This window comes from Filicampus tigris, chromosome 12 (assembly GCF_054856515.1).
Source record: "Filicampus tigris isolate MCC_2025a chromosome 12, RoL_Ftig_1.0, whole genome shotgun sequence".
NCBI lineage: Eukaryota > Metazoa > Chordata > Actinopteri > Syngnathiformes > Syngnathidae > Filicampus > Filicampus tigris.
The window spans coordinates 4,769,937-4,790,766 of NC_141228.1; the positions used below are offsets into that span (position 1 = coordinate 4,769,937).

Here is a 20,830-nt window from a genome sequence, read left to right on the forward strand (position 1 = left end):
TTTATGCAACTTCTGTTTTTACAAGGATTCACCTTGTCTTCACAATGATCGTCAAATTTCACAGAGTTCTCCACTATTTCTTTTACAACTGCCGACTTTTCATGTAGTTTAAGTCTTCGGAACTTTCTACAGACGAGGATTCTCTTATCGTATTTGCTATCCGCACTATATGAGTGTCATTACCGGTATGTGCACCTCCCGGGATGGAAAAATAATCTTTGATTACTGACCTTTGTGGATGCCTGTTTCTTTTCATATTATTCTGGGGATTTGAACCGTGTTTGACTTGCTAACCAACACTTGACTTCTAACTCTCGAAAATATGCAAATGAAAGATGAGATCTTTAGACAGTGTTTTTTGTGACATTGATTTTGGGGATCAGCCATAAAGCTTACACTCTTATGAGACATTTGAGTAAATTAGTTTCTATTTGTCCAGCAAGTCGATTTCCTGCAGCACCAGCATTTCCTAATTTGTTTAGATCTGCTATGTCTTTTTTTCCCTGCTGTTTTGTAAAATCTTTGATCTAAGATGTCAATAGGTACACTTTTTATTCCTACTGATCCAAATGGGTTTCATCCTTGTAGATTTTTGTAGTAATTCTTTAACCTGTATTACTACCCTTTTGCAGCTGTTTAGGAAGAGTACCAGAGTTACTACTACTAACATTAGTCATCTGTAATTTCTAAAGTTTAAATAAATAAAGGAATAAATACATGTTATCACTTTTTGGATTTGTTCTCATGTGTATGGTTACATATAAAACAAACAAATGTGTTTCTCAGTCTTCTTGACTTTTTTTCACAAATGTGTGAAGTCTTTGTGAGCAAGTGATTGAGATCCACCAGGCGTGGGCTACAATCAAAGTGCAGATTAAAGCACATGATTATAGCACAGGCATTTCTTTGACCCTGTCCCAATTAATAACACGTCCAATTTATCGAAACTGAACCCATTACTTAATATTTAATGAAGCGGATGTGGCACACCTAGGTTAGTTACATACAGTGAGGCCTGTGGATGTGCAGCCTACTTTAAAAGATATTTGTCGACAATTTATGGTTGTGACATTAACTCATTCGATCCCAATGTCATATTTATGTCATTTCACAGAGGGTCTGAAAAAGTCTAGTACTAAATGAGTTAACACTAGAACGTCCAGAAGGCGGTTATTTGACTACTTATGCTTTACATTTGACGATGTCACCCCGCCACCTGCTATTTTGGCAGGGACTGGCCAATTTACAAATTAAAGTCATCTACTTGTAGCCAACTGTTTGTCACATATCACCCAGATTTGTTGTTCAATAGTTGTTGCAAAAAAAAAGTTGTTAAAAACCCCTGGGCGTAGTCAGCTCTGTGGACATTATTTTATTTCTGTCTGGTGCTATTAGTATTCACACTTTATCATCGGACTAATAGTTGCTTACTCTTAAGCATTTGGAGAAAGTTGCAAACCAATTTGACAGCTTTTGCAACATATTATGTTGACTTGAGTTGGTCCCCCCATTCCAAGTCTCTAAAGTTTATACAGAGCAGACAAAAAATGTGGATAAGTATTGACTTGTACAGCAGTATAGAGGATGCTTAGCAGGTTAATAGATTAAGTTTGTAAAAGTGAAGCAGTCACATAGACATACTGCATGTGAATTGTGGCCCAATTGTATTTTTTCCACACCATACTGCTACTGTGATATATCACATCAGAACTTTCCACTGATTAAAGACATACATAAATAGATACAGAAATAAACTAGGCGATTCTCCCCAATCAATTCTTGTTCAGCCTTTTGCTGTTTTTCTTGCACTTCCAAATGTGATTCTGGCAAATATGTAGCTTGGGTTACAGTGGGTCATGGCACTTAAGACAAATTGCAGTGGGAGCACACTGTGGGAACTTGATGCTTTTTGCAGCTGGTCAAATGTGATGGCAAAACATGAACAGAATTCCCCACTTGCTCGAATCCTCTTAATGACAGGCTATAATGTGCACATTACAAAGGCCATCGCTGACTAATGAGCTTACTGGCTTGTAATGGCTCCCTCTAGCCATGGGGTGGGCCAGGGGCTCGATTTGAAAAAGACCAAAGATTTTTTAAATAAAATTACTGAACCATTGGGTATTTTCTATGTGAACGCACCTCTCGACCAGCCATAGATGTTGACTGTTTAAACCCACAAATTATATCAGTTAAATCAGGCAGGTGGGAGAAAATTATATTTTTTAAGTCATACTCATGCATTCTCATACACGCACACATGTGCATATGGTATATTCACACAACAAGCACAGAGGAAAAAGCTAGGAGGGGAAAAGCAGGCAAGCAAAAAGCCAAAACAACACTGCTAGAAAGTCAAGAGAACTCACCGATAGGAATGACTATCCCCAAGACAGCTACTGTGATGTTGTTGCCTATGAGGTAGTGATCACCCGCAGCTGAGATGAGAGAGGGAGAGAGAGAGAGAGAGAGAGAGAGAGATGCAACAGTCCAGTTATTTTTAAAACCATCCCCAAATACCTTGCTAGAAGGGAAAGAAAAGTTTGCTGCAGCAAGTAAGCATCATGTTTGAAACATACTGCAAAATACTGTAAATGGGTAGATATTCATCCTTATTTTAGCATAGAGTATATCATATCGTTACTGACCTGTGAAAAACACTTCACTCCAATTTTGGAAAGTTTTTCAATTTTCATTTTAATGCGATGTCTGTAACGCAGAAACGTGATTCATGTAAAAATAAGAAAATGAAAAAAATGGAGATAAGGTTTTTTCACATGACAGCGACGATATAATATTAGATATAGATGATTACATATTATGTTACCATCCAATACAAATACTTCATAATAAGAAGGTGTGGAGCGGACCAAATGTACACTACTGCCAGCTGTAGTTGAAAAGAATACAAATGAAAATGTATTTGACTGAATCTGCTGTCTGTACGTCCATCCTCCATTTTCTATAACTTATCCGGGGTCTCAAGTTGCAGGAGCAGCAGCTTTAGCACGGAAGCCCAGACTTCCCTCTCCCTAGCCACGTCTTCCAAATTTTCCGGGGGATCCCGAGGTGTTCCCAGGCGAGGTGTGAGATATTTTCTCTCCAGCGTGTCCTGGATCATCCCCAGAGGCTCCAACATGCCCAGAACACCTGACCAGGGAGGCGTCCAGGAGGCATCCTAACCAGATCCCGAGCCACCTCATCTGGCTCCTCTCAATGTGGAGGAGCAGCGGATCGACTCTGAGTCCCTCCCAGATGACAGAGCTTCTCACCCGATCTCTAAGGGAGAGCCAGGACAACCTGCGGAGGAAACAAATTTTGGCTGCTTCTACCTGGGATTTTGTTCTTTCGGTCACAACCTACAACTTGTGACCGGATGTGAGGGTAGGAACAAAGATCGACCAGTAAATCGAGAGCTGCACCTTTTGGCTCAGCTCCTTCTTCATCATCTCATCTACCCCCAGGGCTTTGTCACCGAGACGGTTTTAAGCCACCTCAGTGACTTCAACACCAGAGTTGGTAGAGCCTACCATAGAGTCCCCAGACTCTGCTTCTTCAAAGGAAGGAACGCCAGTATAACTGAGGAGCTCTTGAAGTATTCTCCAACCGACTCACAAAGCCATGATTCAAGGTCAGCAGCCCCCTCTACTCCACGAAACAGTGTTAATGGTGCACTGCTATCCTCTCCTGAGATGCTGGATGGTAGACCAGAATTTCCTCGAAGTTGTCCGGAAGTCATTTTTCATGACTCGCCAAACTCCTCCCATGTCCGAGTTTTTGCCTCGATGACCAGTGAAGCTACGTTCCACTTGGACAGCCAGTACCCGTCAGCTGCCGGCAGAGTCCCACAGGCCAAAAAATGCCCGATAGGATTCCTTCTTCTGCTTGACGGCATTCTTTTCCGGCGGTGTCCACCGGTTCGAGAATTGCCGCCACAACAGGAACCGACCATCTTCCAGCCACAGCTCCAATCAGCTGAAAAAACAACGGAGGGGTGCAATATGGTCCAGACTCAATGTCCCCTGCCTCGCCCGGGACGTGGGCGAAGTTATGCTGGCGGGAGGAGTTGAAACTCTTTCTGACAGGGAAATCTGCCACACATGCCCAGCAGACACTCCCAATACGTTTGGGTCTGCCAAGCCGTACAACAGACCACCAGGTGGTGAACAGTTGACAGCTCATGCCCTCTCTTCACCTGAGTGTCCAAAATATGCGGCTGCAAATCCGATGACACAAGCACAAAGTTGATCATCGAAAAGCAGCCTCAGGTGCCCTGGTGCCAAGTGCACATATGCTCTTATATTTAAACTGTGCCCGAATCTGCTCTATTACAACAATACTTGATTTGTGATCCAAATAAAACTGTGCCCTACAGAAAATGCATCTCATAGCAAAATTTATAGTGTAAAAAACTGAGCAAATAGGACAACGGTCTGTTTTTTTAAGCTGTTTGAGCTGTGTAACAGCTGCTGTTTACCTCCTTTCTTTCTCTCACCCCCCTACAGTCACTTGGCTTTATCTTCCGACAAAACGCTAGCCACTTCTCAGTGTATGTGTAACAGCTGGCTTGACGGTGCACACTGAGTTAAAAAATTATAACACATGGCCCGTGGGTATGGAGACATGTATTGTTCATGGCTCATGTTGTACTCATCGGGAGTGCTTGTGGTGTGGTAAGGAAGTGGCAACCTCTGGGATAAGAGGAATTACATTTTTGCTTTGTGGGTTGAACAAAAAAAAACAAAAAAAAAACAGGCCCTAATAGTGATGCGGCAAGCCGTTCTCTGTAATTCCCCTCCGTCACCCTCAAGCAACTTTGCACTTTTGCCTTATTTACCATACCTCTTAGTCATCACTTCTTACCTTCCAACACTGTTAAAATCATAAACAGCACTGGACTGCTTCGTCTTTTTTATTCATATTTTTTTTTTTTGGCTCACATGCATTTTTATTGTCTTCTCAGTGTCCCAATTTTGCCTTTCCTTCAAACTGCCACACAAACTACACTTTTCAATTTTGCTCTGCAGTTTTATCATCAGCCTAGAGTAGTTGCTTCCACCAGCTGGCAGCAGTCAGAAACCCTGGGACTATCCCGTATTTTACTTGAAAATTTGCCTGCCAAATCTGGTAAGACCATCTAAGACCATGGTCCTCAGTCGGAAAAGGGTGGAGTGCCCTCTCCAGGTCGGGATGAGACTCTGCCCCAAGTGGAGGAGTTCAAGTATCTTGGGGTCCTGTTCGCGAGTGAGCGTAGGATGGAACGGGAGATCCACAGGCGACAGCCAAAATGGCTTTCCTCCACAGGGTGTCCGGGCTCTCCCTTAGAGATAGGATGAGAAGTTCGGCCATCCAGGAGGGACTCAAAGTCGAGCTGCTGCTCCTCCACGTTGAGAGGAGCCAGTTGAGGTGGCTCGGGAATCTGATTAGGATGCCTCCTGGACGCTTCCAGTGAGGTGTTCTGGGCATGTCCCACCGGCAGCAGGCCCCGAGGATGACCCAGGACATGCTGGAGAGACTATGTCTTCCGGCTTGCCTGGGAACACCTTGGGATCCCTCAGGAAGAGATGGAAGACATGGCTGGGGAGAGGAAAGTTTGGGCTTCCCTGCTGAAGCTGCTGCCTCCGCAACCTGACCTCGGATAAGCGGCAGATCATGGATGTAGGGATGGAATTTGCTTGCCCCTAGTAACAAAATGACAGAGAACATGCTGCATATCATGTGTGAAATAACTGTACTTTGATTACCAACTTTGAGCATTAACGATACTTAACTGTCTGTCTGTCAAACCATCTATCATGCTCATTCAATAGCATGGTGAGCTGCCTGAATTTGTTGTACTTTGTGTTTAACCATTTCGGGTCTGTATTAAACATTTGTTCATCTGTTGACTCATCTGTTGTTGATTGCACACGTTTGCTGATATCCTTGAGCCTTCTAACGCAATGGACAAACACCTTGTTCCTTTAGAACAGTGGTGTGATAGTTACTGGAAATGGACCTCTATACACCTATGTAGATATTGCATCAAAAACTAGACATTTGCAGCTAGAATTGTCATTTACTACGTTAGTAATGTATAGAGTGTATTCTTGATTAGTTTAATGTTATGTTCATTGAAAACAAATTATTTCCATTCAAAAATAAGGACATTTATTGTTACAGTTTATTACAGTTTAATTAGCAAAGGGAACGAGTGCCTTAAATACAGCCATCTCTACAGTGTGATACCCGCCTCTTTGCTCTTTGTTTGGCGACCGACTCCCACCATCGCTGGCAACTGACAACATGTGCTAATGCCTAGCCACGGAAGGCAGCATTTGTGGCCATAGAGCGACATCCCCTGCGTCTTCCAAACCATGTGAAAAACGGCTTTCCAAAGACTGCACTGCGACAGACTTACGTGCACTGTTGCCTGATAAAGCTCGTCTGCGAATGGACCTCGTGGGACAATCAAGAGTGGCTGAGAAAGGTTCTGGGACGCCATTGTGTAACTAACCGTGTTCGCCATTGTTTGTGCGGGGGGGATTCGGGAGGGGGGACATCTACCGGTGTTTAAACTGAAGTTTTAAAGAATCTATCTGTGTGACCTCTTTCTTTGCAAATATTGCATGTTATAATGTGGAGACCCGTGGCTATTAATTTAAAGTGGCTAGTGTATGTACAAATTTGTTTTGGATAGATAACTTTTTCATATTTATGTTCATTACAATCAATGTTTTCAGATTGTTTGTGAAGGGAACCTTTTATGAAGATATGACTGACATACAGGTAACAAACAATTGCTTAGTGACATAAAGCTCCTATCCCACTGAGCGGCGAACAATTGCGAGTGTTTTCGAAGGCTGCAAATGGTGCGTTCAATTCAGAGTTCGTCAGGGTTCATTCAATGTTGCAAATGTTCGGAAAATGTTCGGCAGACGTTCGCCAACAGTTTTAGTGACTTTTCTTCTTGCAATAAAAAGTAGTCGAATGTCTACCAAATGTCCAACGACCATTAGGTGATCATTTGCGACCTTGAATGAACTCTGACATGACCAGTGAAAGGTGACGTGAAATTTTCCTTCCTTCGAGAACAGTCGGAAATGTTCGCCCCTCAGTGGGATAGGGGCTTAAGAGAAGCTGTTCTCTGATTGTTTCTGAAGACAGACAGGTAGATAACCTCATCCCATGAGGGAAATTAGTTTTGCTAGTATCATCAAGTTTTTGAAACGTTTCCTCATGACCAGTGTTATAAAGAGTGAAAGATAAAACAAGTGGAATTAGCTTCAATCCCCCCTTTCTCCTATACACATGTGCATACGCTTACACATGGACGCACATGCACATGTTCGTAATTTTGATTTCAATGGTATGGAAAATGCAAAAAAAAAAAAGTTTGCATTGGTTTTATTCCTGGTAACAAATTTAGGAGATGATAATGGTAATATGGCATTTAAATAAGTAAAGCTTTGTGTAATACCTGTAAGTGAGGTTAACTGTATTTATACTTAAATTGCGGGTGTAGGGCTAGCCTGCTAGCTTTAGTGATCCTCAATAACAACAAGCAGTCAGGATGAGTTTAACAGCTCACACCCATTTCTTTGTAAATGCTATTTAAAATGAATAAATCCTTCAGTGAATACAATCCAAAACAGTCTTTTGAAAGTGAGTGCACCAACATATATCCAGCTACCTTTCTCATTTAATCGTTGGCCAACAAAAACATTATGTGGGACAACCAACAGCGGCCCTTTGAGCTATATTGTGAACAGTTATCCACTTAACTCAGAGAAAGCTTGTTGGCCCAACAAGTTTGAGAGAGGGCGAGCACTCGACTGTGCCTTCTCTCTTGCTTCATTAAAAATGTAATCATGTAAAATAATCGACATTTTTAATAAATGTACCTGTAATTTGATTACATTTTTTTCTGTATCTATCAGATTATAGTTTCATTTTTGTGTATCCTGAATGTTTAACGCTGGCAACATGTATTGCGTTACTCCGCAGGCCTGGCAGTCAGTGCCATAAAATGTGGTTACTACAAAGGCTTTTTGTTGTATGATTTTTTTCTTAGTCGTGCCATATCAGTATTTCTTTGTGTTGCCATCCAGACTTGTTATCCTTTCAAGCAAAATGATGTCTTAGTGCTTCGTCAAGCATTGTTCAAGCACTTATAAAGTGCTGTCACTGTTTGACTAGTATTCAAACAGCAGTAATTATTCTAGAAGTAGTGGTAAAATTTGTGATTTGTTGTTTGAATCAGTTTTAGAGAGTAGAGTGTAAGTGAGCGGGTAATGGAAAAATGGTTGCAGGGCGAGAACGACAAAAAGATGCTCTCAAAAAAGCGAGTGAGGACAAAGTGGCGTGAGGTGAAGAGAGGGAACAGTCGGGACTGTTGTTCGTTAGTTAACAGCTCTGTTACATAGTTCTTGTGAGGAACACACTGCAAGCAGACCGTGTAACAGCCTTGTGTTTGAGTGTGCGTTCTAGTGAGCGATAGTAAGAAAAGCAACCGGTAAAAAAAAGAAATGGTACAGTAAATTGATTTCTCAAGGTAGAACTAAAACGAAAGAATTTGTAGACAGAAAATGGGAGACATATTTTAAGAGGGCAGTTCACCTGCTGTAATGATGGCAGCGAACAATCTTTGAAGTAGTGGCTGCAGAGCATCCCACATAAACAGAAAACACATGCTGCATGCACACGCTCGCTTAACACAATTTAATGCACTTTGCATTGACCCTACTTAGGGTGTTCCTTACCTCTGTGTGACAGGTTGCCGTTACTCTCTTTATGAATGCTGCTGGGGGCCACTGGGCCCAGTAGGGGTGTGTGAGTGGGTGTCAATGTCTGGCTGGTGCTGCTGAAACTGGTCTGTGTACTTGTGAAAGTGGGTGTTCGAGGGTGCTCGGTGGAGGTCCCCCTAGGGCTCTGGGGCGGTTCGGCTGTTGCCAGACGCCTGGTTGTGGTCATGAGTGTGGTAGACGCAGCAGTAGTGGTGGTTGTGGCTGGTAATGTTGTGGTGGGAACAGGTGTGGCTTCTGTTGTTGTGCTTGTGGTAGATGTCGTGGTGGTGGTGGTGGTGGTGGTGGTAGGAACTGCTGTTGTGGTTGTTCTTGCTCGCACTGTATAGTTGAAAAAAGAAAAATAAACATCAGCTTAGTTACATGTCATCAAAGATGGAAAGATATGTCACCACAATCAGTTTACACTCTGTCCTATGTACAATAAAACCCAAAATTACAACAGTCTTACCGGGCCAAATTTTGCATTAAACACCAAGACAACCCAAAAATACATTTTTCAAGAGTATGTTCTATGCAGGCCCACTAGCTGAAACAAGGCGGATCACCCTAAGTAGGGTCAATGCAATTCTGATTAATGCTGTGTTTGTAGAACATGAGTTAAGCAGCAAAATCTAGCCATCTCAGGGGGTGACCATTTTGTCACTTCAGTCAACTGAAAATGACATCAGAGTTCCTCAGGGCTCAGATAACAACCAATCATGGCTCAGCAACTTTAATGTCATTTTCAGTCGACAGAAGTGACAAAATGGCTGGTGGATTAACTTTTATTCCTCGAATGCAATATTTATCAGAATGCCTTGTTTCAACTAGTGGGTCTGCACAGATGATATTCTTAAAAAAAATATCTTTGGGTTGACTTCGTCTTTTAAGTGAATTGTTGCACGTTTTTTTCTAGGTGGGAATGACCTTTCGAAAGTGGCAAAAGACTGTAAAAAGTTGTACTAGAGACGTTAATTAAAAATATTAACAATGCATTTACACAATTACTATTGCAAACAATTAAGATACTGGTTTATCTGATAATTTTGATGACATGCAAGCATAAGTGTGTAGGAGTGGATAGCATGTCGGCCTCACAGTCAGGAGGCTCTGGGTTAGAATATTGGCCTGTGTGGAATTTGCAAGCTTCCCCCCTTATTTGTGTAGGTTTTCTCCAGGTACTCCAGCTACCTTCCACATTCCAAGAATATTCCTTTTATTTTAATTTTAGACTCAAAATCTTCCATAGGTGTGTGTTACTACTAATGATGATTTGTCGATAAGTGCCTTGCAATTGACTGGTGACCAGTCAGAGTGTACACTAGGAACTTAATGGATGAATAATATTTTGCATGGTGCTAAATGATATCGTGGTACAATTTAGTTTTGTTACATCACGTCTAGACTTACCTGCGACACATCGCCTCATATCTGGCCCCAGCTCCATTCCATCAGGACAGGCACACGTATATTTGGGGGAGTGGTCTGTAATCTGGGGTGCCTTTAAACAAAGGTACTCACAGCCACCGTTGGGAAGACTGCCAATGTTACAGGTGTCAGGTGCTTTAAAGTACACACACACACACACACACACACACAAGTTCTGGTATTAGATAAGTGCGACACACCCGAGTAAAATAGAATAAGAATCTCTTCTACAGGTTAAAATAACAAAACAAAAATATATGTATACACAGTACATATATATATATATATATATATATATATATATATATATCCATCCATCCATTATCTGTACCGCTTATACATATACATATATATATATTAGGGGTGTAACGGTTTTTGTATTTGCCCTGAACCGTCTCGGTACGGGCTTCACAGTGCACGCAGTCATACGACGAATGCATCTGATGGGGGTTGGGGGGGGGTCGATGCCTGAGACCAAGTGACCGCCACATTTGTTGTTTTAAGAAGAAATAGATCAAAACAAATGTAGAAGAAAAATGTTGAGTGCGGGAGAAAGCATGGAGCTAGAGGAGCTGTCTGCACTATACAAATCAGCCGTTTGTATAGTGTATTGTATATATAAGCCCCTTTTCCACCGCAGGAACCTTTGGAGGAAGCTTTCACTTTACCCTGGTAAAGTGGTTCCGCCTTTTGTTTCCACCCTAAAAATTTACCAGGGTAACGAAATTGCCCTGGGCCATTAGTGGGGCCATTTCGGCCCTGCAAGCGGCCAGGGCCATTTTGGCCCAGGAGGAACTCTTCGTGGGGGGGGGGGGGGGGCTGCGCTGACGAACGCAGATTGGTCGATCGGACTTGGGGGTGTGTTTTTCACGACGTCATTAGCTTTTAGCTCCGGTAACTGCTAACTGTACCTTCGCTGTGCTTGCTTGCCCAATATTTCAAATATTAAGAAAAAGTGAATGAATATCTAGACGGACGAATATGTGCAGGCTCTTGTGAGCATTTTCGGGGGGAAAAAGACATCCAACACAACTCTGAATCAGCAACAAGGAGTGACCAGTATGTACCAGCTAATTACTGCCGTGCAAGGCGAGTTTAAACTGTTCGCACGGCAAACCAAGTCAGTGGAAGATGTGAAGTTAAAAAAAGAAAATATTGCACGTTAAATAAAAAATCTGCACCTGAATGAATATATCTAAAAAAAAACAACTGTTGAACATAAAATGCAATTGTCTGCATAAATCACTGAATTATATCCACTAATACTAAACTATGACATTTTTCTGCATGTTTTTTGATTTGCAGCTGTTGCACACGCTGAAGAAGTTTCCAATGCAGGGACAAGTGTGAGCTCTCCATCAGGCTATCAAGAAGCATCCCTCATCCAGCGTTGCCCATGTTAGTAAGATGTTTCACTTACAGTAACTTATAAGACAATTAATTCCGTTATTAAATTTGTGTTTCTATCATGTCAATACGAAAGCGCGTAGGGGATGGAACCTTGGATTTAATCGCAGAAATGGAAATCGCAAGCCAGGAGTTCACTGTGGCAGAAAATGATGTGTGGCAAGCCAGACAATTTTCCAAATTGCGAACGATGCCGAGTTGGTCCGGGTGCAAGACTAGAAAATGATGATGCCGAGTTGGTCCGGGTGCAAGACTAGAAAATTTAGCTCGGCATCTGGTTGTGTGTATTTTGTCTTTTAATGTGCACAAATAAAAAGTTGCAATGTATAATTTTTTTTTCCAAAACTTACTTCACGCTGCTTTAATTAAAAACTCCATAAGAGTTGTTAATGAAGCCATGTATTTATTTCATTTATTTAACTTTTACTTATCCAGGTACGGTATTTGCAATGCTGACCAGGCTACAGACAGCAGATTAAAACATGGCAAAATAGAAACAAATACATATACTCATATAAAAACAACATGATATATGAACAAGCTATATCTTACATACATATTAATTTCAATGACAGGCTACAAATTGGTTCAGCTTTTATGTGTATTAGGGAAAATCTTTGTCATAAAAAAATATATAACGATACATAAATATGTCTGTAAATCACTGCCTCAAAGACAGGAACCTTTGTTACCAGGAAACTTGTAACTTCATTTTTTCCAAATTTTTAATTCAAAAATTTCCAAATTGACTTGTTGATGGAGAAGGGGCTATAGTATAATCAGCCGGGAAGATTTCAGCTTCCGTACGACGGCGATGGAGTGCGAGCGGTGGAGCAAACAAGAACTGTGTGTCGGCGTTGTTGAACCTCCGTTCGGTATGTTGCATTTAACGCTTCAAACATGCTAATATTACCCTACAGTTACCGGGGGTAGAAAAAATAATTCCGCTTAACACCAACAACTTAACCCCGCTACTTTTAAGCAGCCTGGAGATTCGTAATTACTGAAGCAATTGGCATATACATAGCAAAATCTATGCGCCCATATGCTTTCGTCTAGGAGCCGGGCTTCAAACGTTTATTCAACATGCTAGAGCCCCGTTACAATGTTCGATCCCGGGCGCATTTTAGTATATGGGCCATTCTACTGCATTGGTTCAAATTCAGAGTTGGAAAATGTGTGAAATATGCTCATTTTATTTCAGAAAAACGTTTATGGTATTCATGTTGCACCATATCTAAGGGGCACAAATATAGTAAAAGTACAGTGAATTTTGAAATAGTATTTTCTAGCTTTTCCCAAATATCTTGCCTGTCCCTAAAATGTGTCACTACAGAAACACACAATTACAGAAGAATAAAAATAATTCTACTAGCCGATTCACATTATTTTCCATTGCCCCCTCGACAGAGTATTTTTATAAATTCATATACATGGTTTTGACATCAAAATCAATCTAAATTAATTTTTAACAGAATTTAATCTTAGTTTTTCCGAAATAAATCAAAATTTATCGCTATTTTTCATTGTAAAATGTAGAAAGTTGATCATATTGACTTCAAAAGTCATCATTAATTAAAACGTACCCTTAAACAGTCATTATCAAAAATTGTTGGTTGATAATTCCATCCATCCATTACCTATACCGCTTGTCCTCACAAGGGTCGCGGGGAATGCTGGAGCATATTCCAGATGTCTTCGGGCAGTAGGCGGGGGACACCCAGAATTGGTTGCCAGCCAATCGCAGGGCACACAGAGGCAAACATCCGCACTCACAATCACACCTAGGGACAATTTAGAGAGTCCAATCAACTTACCATGCATGTTTTTGGAATGTGGGAGGAAACCGGAGTACCCGGAGAAAACCCACGCAGGCACGGGGAGAACATGCACACTCCACACAGGGAGCCGGGATCGAACCCACGACCTCTGAACTGTGAGGCGGACGTGCTAACCAGTCGACCACCGTGCCGCCCTGGTTGACAATTCAATACTTTTTATTTTTGTTAAAACATCAGTTTTTTACGGTAGTGACTGCAAAATTTCAGATGTGACCATATTGTCTCTGCTGTTGCAGTAATACTTTGTGTGAGGGTAGCATTGTAATCACTTAACTACTTTTGCTATATTTTAACTTTTAACGTGTATTATAACTAATGAAACATTTTTTCCATTTTCTACTGCTTTGTGCTGTACTCAGGGTTGCGGGGGTTGGAGTTGATCGCAGCTGACTTAGGGCAAAAGCAGGGTACACGCTGGACCGGTCACCTGTCCATCACAGGGCTCTTCATCATTGAAAAACTGTGGTTTCACCTCCCAAATGAAAATTTAATTGGAATGACAAACATTTTTGTAACATACATTTCCCTGTATGTATGTTCCCTCTCTCTCTGTTTTTTGAGAGACATCTGGTGGTCTTGTCTTTTTCTTCATGCTCTTCTGACTTTCCTTTGCTCTCTGCTGGATAATTCATTGGTAGACTTCAGCTTCCCTTCTTCCTTCCTTCTTTCCTTAATTAAATATTCTTTGGATTTCACTGGGTCATTTTAACCCTTCGCCTGTACACCTGTACTTTGTCTCTGCTGAATTGTTGGCATTTTGGTGTTTTTCCCTTCAAATTAAGACAATATATGAAATAGAATATTGTTAAAATCAGAAAGATCTATGTATGACATCTGTATCTATGTATTATATTATCTAAAACTTACTTCATTCAAAAATAAACATCATATTGTCACTACCGAAACCATTATGTCACTACCGAAACCTATCTGTATGTTTCGGTAGTGACTTTCGGTTTTATTTTTCCCTTCAAATTAAGATAAACTATGGAATAGAATATTGTTAAAGTCAGAAAGATCAATGTATGACATATGTATATATGTATTATATTTTTTAAAACTTACTTTATTCAAAAAGAAACATCATATTGTCACTACCGAAACCATTATGTCACCACCGAAACGTTTCGGTAGTGACCGTTTCAGTAGTGACGTTTTATGATAGTTGTTAACAATACTCAACAATGCTAGGCACAATGTGGCTACCACAGGCAGTTTTGAGCATGTGTACAGAGATAGAAAACAGTACATTTAGCATTAAAATCAAATGTGCTCATTTTATTGCCGAAATGAGGTGTTCGGTAAAAAACACATGCTGGTTTTCAGACTTTGGAGGGCACATAACTTAATAATGCTGCCATCTAATACGTGTGTGTGCGTATATATATATATATATATATATATATCTATATATATATATATATATGTATATATATATATATATATATATATATATATATATATATATATCTATATATATATATATATATATATATATATATATATATATACACACACACACACACACACACATGTGTATGTACACACATTCAACAATCTCTTACGGACAAAGGGTTGAGTGAACTATTTTTATTTATTCAGAGCACACTATAGGAAGGTTTGATTTAAAGCATATGTAATTTTTACCAGGTGTTGAACAAGTTTATTTCTGAACTCTCACACCGCTGGAACACACTTTTGAGAACCACCCAAATTTCCAAATTTGTGCATCCAAGTGCTTGATATATTGAGACAAGACTGTACAAATCCAGTAAAGCAGAACAGCTATGTAAAACGGATGAAGGAAGACAGAAACTATTAATAATTGAAGACCAGCCCTACTTTTGAGTTTAGGTCGGTAAAATCGGCATAAGTGGAATCACCAACAACTTAGAGTGCATGGGTGAAAGTGAAGCAAACGTGGAATAATTCATCTGCAGGACTTCCACATGTGGTCACTGAAAGCATACTGTTGACGTCTAAAAGCTAGTATTAGAAACCCTCCCAATCATATCTGGCTAAGATCAAAAGAGAAGACTGTCTAAATTAATAAATCAACAGAAAATATGTTTTATATACTGCATACTGTATACCATAATCACTTCATAACATGAACTGTAATGGTGTCATTTAATCAAATAATAGAGGTCATGATTAATGCTCAAAATGTACTTGGGTATCTAATCCATGTGGATTAATATGATTGACATTTACATTTTCTGATTATGGTAGGCAATTTTTATTGAACAAATCAAACAAATCAGTAGATTAGTGTACATGAATAGCTTGTTGTGCTGACTTGTTTCTAATGATTTGGCAATCTATCTAGCTAAAGCCTGGTTCACACGGCAGGGTTTTAAAGTTGTCGGCCGACTTCCAAACTCTTAAGAGTCCCCACAAGTGACGAGAAAAAAAATCATGCGTATAACAGTTTTGAACGTACTGTGTGTGGGTGGTATGCAGCCATACGGCAAGATCAACACGTCACACACGAACCGATTCATTCATGGATATTCTCATGTCAGACGGAAAATCTTTCAAAACTCCTCGAGATTAAACGAGACTTCGGAGTAAACAAACATGGCGGATGAAATGGCAGCAGGGTCTCAGATCGTGTCTTGACGGTGGCGCTAGTTTGTCATAGTTTGGGAAAAAGTGACACAAAAAGAAAAGACGTTGGCCTTTGTTGCACCATGGGTGTTTTGATTTTGGATTCCCACCGTGCTTCCTCGCCGCCGCGTCACCTCGCTTTGGAATTGGCTGCACGTCACGGCTGCGTGCTTTTTTGTCGTCGGGGCAGACAACACACCGTGCGAAGTCGGGCCAAAACAATCCAACATGTTGAATATCCCTGATTTGAGGTTGGACGTCCTCCCGAATGGCCGATATCAGTCTGAGCACACCAGACACTGCAGGATTATCTGATAAAATTATCTTTGGAGCCATTACGAGAGTCGGCCCTGACCAACGATTGTTGGGAGGGTAGATTCGGGGCTAAAATTGGGCCGATAATCCTGCCGTGTGAACCAGGTTTAAAGAAGTTTGCATGTGTCAGAATGTCTGTCTTCTTTACTTGTTAGTTTCTAGCCTGTGTTCTATGACATTGCTCCTTATAAAAGGGAGAGGAATATACATGGCTATAAAAAGTCTACACAGCCCTTCAAATGTACGTTTCTTTGTGATAAAAAAAATCATAATGAAAATCTAGACAAGTCGTGATTTACCCTGCAATCTGGTCAACTCAATTGAAAACAAAAATCAAATCATTTTGAGCGCGTAGTAAAAATAAAAGCTGTTTAGCTGTACACGTGATAGGTTACATTAATTCATTCACTGCCATTGATGAATTAACTTGTCATTTCACAGTCTAGCCATTCAATCCCAGGAAGTTTTTTCTATTTTTTCCAGTTTTTTCAGGCGTTAGGGTAAAAGAGGGTCTGAAAATGTCTGGCAGTGAATGAGTTAATGGCAGGGGTGGGCATTTTGTCAGATTGACAGACGGTGCATCAGTCCGTCACTGCTAGACGTCCATTTTATTGATGATTGACGAATGACATCACACTTTTTAAAAATGACAGACTAAGAACTGAGGGAAGTGGATTTTCAGAGTAATCATCACCAACCGCATGAGTCAGTCCATCACTGATCGACGCCCATTTTGATGACGTTTTTTTGGGAGTGGGGCTTGATGGGACAGACTGACGGACCGACTGATGGACCGATGGACTTCTGATGGACTAATTGATGGACTTAACTGAAAACTTGGCATTTGAAAAGGTACGCTGATTTTTCTATAATATCCACAGTAACTAAACAACAATTGGCCAATATATTGAAAATGCATAGCACGGATTAAAAAATAAATAAAAAAAATCTCTTACCGTATTTTCCGGACTATAAACTGCAAATTTTTTCCTGGATTTTGAGCCATGCGGCTTATAGTCTGGTGCGGCTATTCTGTGGATTTTTCTTCCACCGCTCGGGGCGCTCTAACCGGAATGACAGTACAATTCAATACAATACATTTCCCATTAGCTGGATGTGACTACAGGTGGAGGAGTTCAACAGGCGAGGGCGCCATAGACTAGGTTATTGCATTAGGCGCTGTAATGCTATGATTTTATGTTTTCCTAGAGGTCCCTGAAGTGTGTTAGATTGGCTGACTTTATTAACATAAAACAAGACAGGTGCATATTGGAGAATGCAGTAGAACAATAGATGTTGGAGTCTGGTGGACATTAGCTGACAAACTGGAGCGACAGTCGGCAGTGAAATGAAGATAAGTACAGTTTATTTTCTCTTGGTTCTCTTCTGTTTTAATCAGCAACGTTGCAGCAGTGTTAAAAGGTACTGTTAGGAAATAATCTGCTCAAGTACACACATGTACATTTACAGTTCATAATTGTTCTGTAAATGCAGTAAATATAAACGTTTTCAACATAGATAGGTGCGGCTTATATACGGGTGTGGCTTATTTAAAATTTTTTCCAAAAGGTTCTAAAAATAGAGTGGCTTATATAACGGTGCGGCGTATAGCCCGGAAAATACGGTAGTCATAGTTCAGCTGGCAAATGAAAGACGGAATTCAATGAGCCAATTGCTTGATTGAGAGTCAAGTTGAGAGTGGCCTGTTAAAAGTTTTTACACTCAAATACTGAAATATTCACATTCCCAACCCAAAACTCAAATATGTAGTTCGTTATGTCATGTGGAGAGACACTAGAAATAGGTCAGGTTGTGGTCGTTGCTGCCTCTTTCGTGTTGTTCTAGGGAGCGGTTCATCAGAGAATTCATCTCAAGCCCTGGGAGGAAGCAGCAACAGTCACGCAACAAGAAAGCTTTGCACACACGTTCCATGTACAGTATTTCAGCAATGCTGCCATTCCCATTTTTGGGACATCTTCAGCAAACTCTACATGTGCAGGAAAATAGTGGAATGGAGGTTGGTAAATTATTAACATAGTTTTGCCACATGCAACAGAAATTGCAAAGCTTCCGTGTCCTTCCACCTCTCCTTGTTGACTCCCAAAAACTAAAATGTGAAAGCTAAACTGGATGAAAAACAACAAAATATATTTTTAAAAAGTCATGAAGAGGACATTCATTTCTGATGAAAGTTGAGGCCAACTGACTTATATGAACTGTATGTGCATATGGAGATGAAACAGTATGTGGTGGTGTTTCAACCGTGATTTTACAAATTATATTTGACTGAATGGAAAAAAGGAAGGCGGCACGGTGGTCGACTGGTTAGCACGTCCGCCTCACAGTTCAGAGGTCGTGGGTTCGATCCCGGCTCCGGCCTCCCTGTGTGGAGTTTGCATGTTCTCCCCGTGCCTGCGTGGGTTTTCTCCGGGCACTCCGGTTTCCTCCCACATTCCAAAAAAACATGCATGGTAAGTTGATTGGATACTCTAAATTGCCCCTAGGTGTGATTGTGAGTGCGGATGTTTGTCTCTGTGTGCCCTGCGATTGATTGGCTGGCAACCAGTTCAGGGTGTCCCCTGCCTACTGCCCAAAGACAGCTGGGATAGGCTCCAGCATGCCCCGCGACCCTTGTGAGGAGAAGCGGTACAGATAATGGAAGGATGGATGGAAAAAAGGAAGGGACTGGGTTGACTTTGAAATTCTGTATTATGACAGCAATTCAGGAGCTCATTTAGGCTACGTTCACACTGCAGGGCGTGAAGCCCAATTTGGATTTATCTTTGTTAAATCTGACATTTTTAATTACTTGTTGACATTACAAAAACAGATGCGACTTCTAATGTGAACGCAATGCGTCCGTGATGCGACACGCATGCGCACAAAGCAAGACGTCGAATGACGTACACCCCCAAAAAAAGACATCACGTTCCAGTGTTTACAGAAGGACATATGCCCGCCCGCGTAGGGGCACATTTTACCATCTCATATTGCCAGAGTAGGCGGGAGTAGTAGATATATTTTGTTTGAAATTACGTGTCGTCATTGGCGCGCATGATAAATGAACCGTCTGTGTTTCTGAATTACTACTATCACCACAAATTCCCACTTTATGCTTCATGTTTCAAGTGGGATTACATTAAAGCCAAATGTAAAGACAACTTTTACTCAAAACAACTTTGCAGTTTCACGGACTATGTCAGTGGTAAGTAAGTAAATTTTATTTATATAGCACTTCTTACAGAGAGGGCTCACAAAGTGTTTCACATAGTTAAAATACAATTAAATATAAAAATAAAATATAAAGAAACAACAAACTGGTACTAGAATACATAAAAAATCCAATTAAATATTACTGGAACGTGCGCATTAAAATATGCGTTTTTAATTGCTTTTTAAAAATATTCCAAGTAAGGGGCAGACCTCAGCTTGTATGGAAGAGCTTGTATGGAAGAGCATTCCACCAGTTAGGTGCAACCGATTCAAAGGCTCTTTCGCCTTTAGCTTTTTAATCTTGTGCGAGGTACAACCAAAAGAAGTTGGTCAGCCGACAGTGACCTGACAGGACATTGAAAAGACAGAAGATCTCTTAAATATGCAGGTGCTTGACTATGAAGGGCTCTGTAAGTGACAATTTCAATTTTGCATTGGATCCTAAAATGAACCTGCAGCCAGTGCAAATAGGCTGAACGGGAGTGATATGACTGAATCTGTGAGATTTTGTCAAAAGCCTGGGAGCGGCATTTTGAATTAATTGAAGACGATCTACTGATGTTTTGTTGAGACAGGGGATACAGTAGTCCAGACGTGAAGAAACAAAAGCATGAATGTTATCTCTAACTCGGCATGAGATACTATGGATCTGAGTTTGGAAATGTTTTTGAGGTGAAAAAAGCACGAGTAAGTTGTGGTTTTGATGTGCTCATCATGAAGCATGACCTGATCAAATATAACCCCAAGGTTTCTCAAGATAGGTAGGGTGCACGCTTGTACCAAGGGATCCTAAGCAACTGGCCACTTTAGGAGCTAAAGTTTCAGGTGCAACAATTAACTAGGGGTGAGTATTGGCAAGGATGCTGCAATACAGTACATATCACAATACGTGGATCACGATACGATATTATCACGCTATTGCGATATCACGATATTGTGGTGTTCTACTCAGTTAATATCAAAATTACATGTAGAGATGAGAAATGAAGTTGCTGTATATGTTAATCAGAAGATATAGATCAGAGGAGTCAAAACAAACATTTCCTTCAAAACGTCCTATTTGTGTTTTTGCACATTTTCTCTGAAAAAAAAAAAGAAAATGGAGTGTTACACACTGCCATCATTAAATCGATATTAAAAGCTGAAAAATCGATATTATATCTGGCGGCCAAAAATCGTGATGTATTGGCAAATCGTTTTTTTTTTCACATTCCTACAATTAACACTTCCGTTTTGGCTGCATTTAACTGA

The 20,830-nt window shown here is 40.7% G+C and overlaps 1 protein-coding gene across 3 annotated transcripts in view; it reads right to left on the reverse strand.

Moving 5' to 3' along the window:
- Positions 1 to 20,830, reverse strand: part of lrp8 (low density lipoprotein receptor-related protein 8, apolipoprotein e receptor) — a 204,428-nt gene that overhangs the window by 14,183 nt on the left and 169,415 nt on the right. For all 3 annotated transcript variants that reach the window (XM_086046436.1, XM_086046437.1, XM_086046435.1), the window contains exons 15-17: positions 10,176 to 10,328; positions 8,742 to 9,104; positions 2,370 to 2,438 (exon numbers count right to left, since the gene is read on the reverse strand). In XM_086046436.1, the coding sequence (XP_085902562.1) occupies positions 2,370 to 2,438; positions 8,742 to 9,104; positions 10,176 to 10,328 (585 nt within the window). The remainder of the gene's footprint in view (positions 1 to 2,369; positions 2,439 to 8,741; positions 9,105 to 10,175; positions 10,329 to 20,830) is intronic.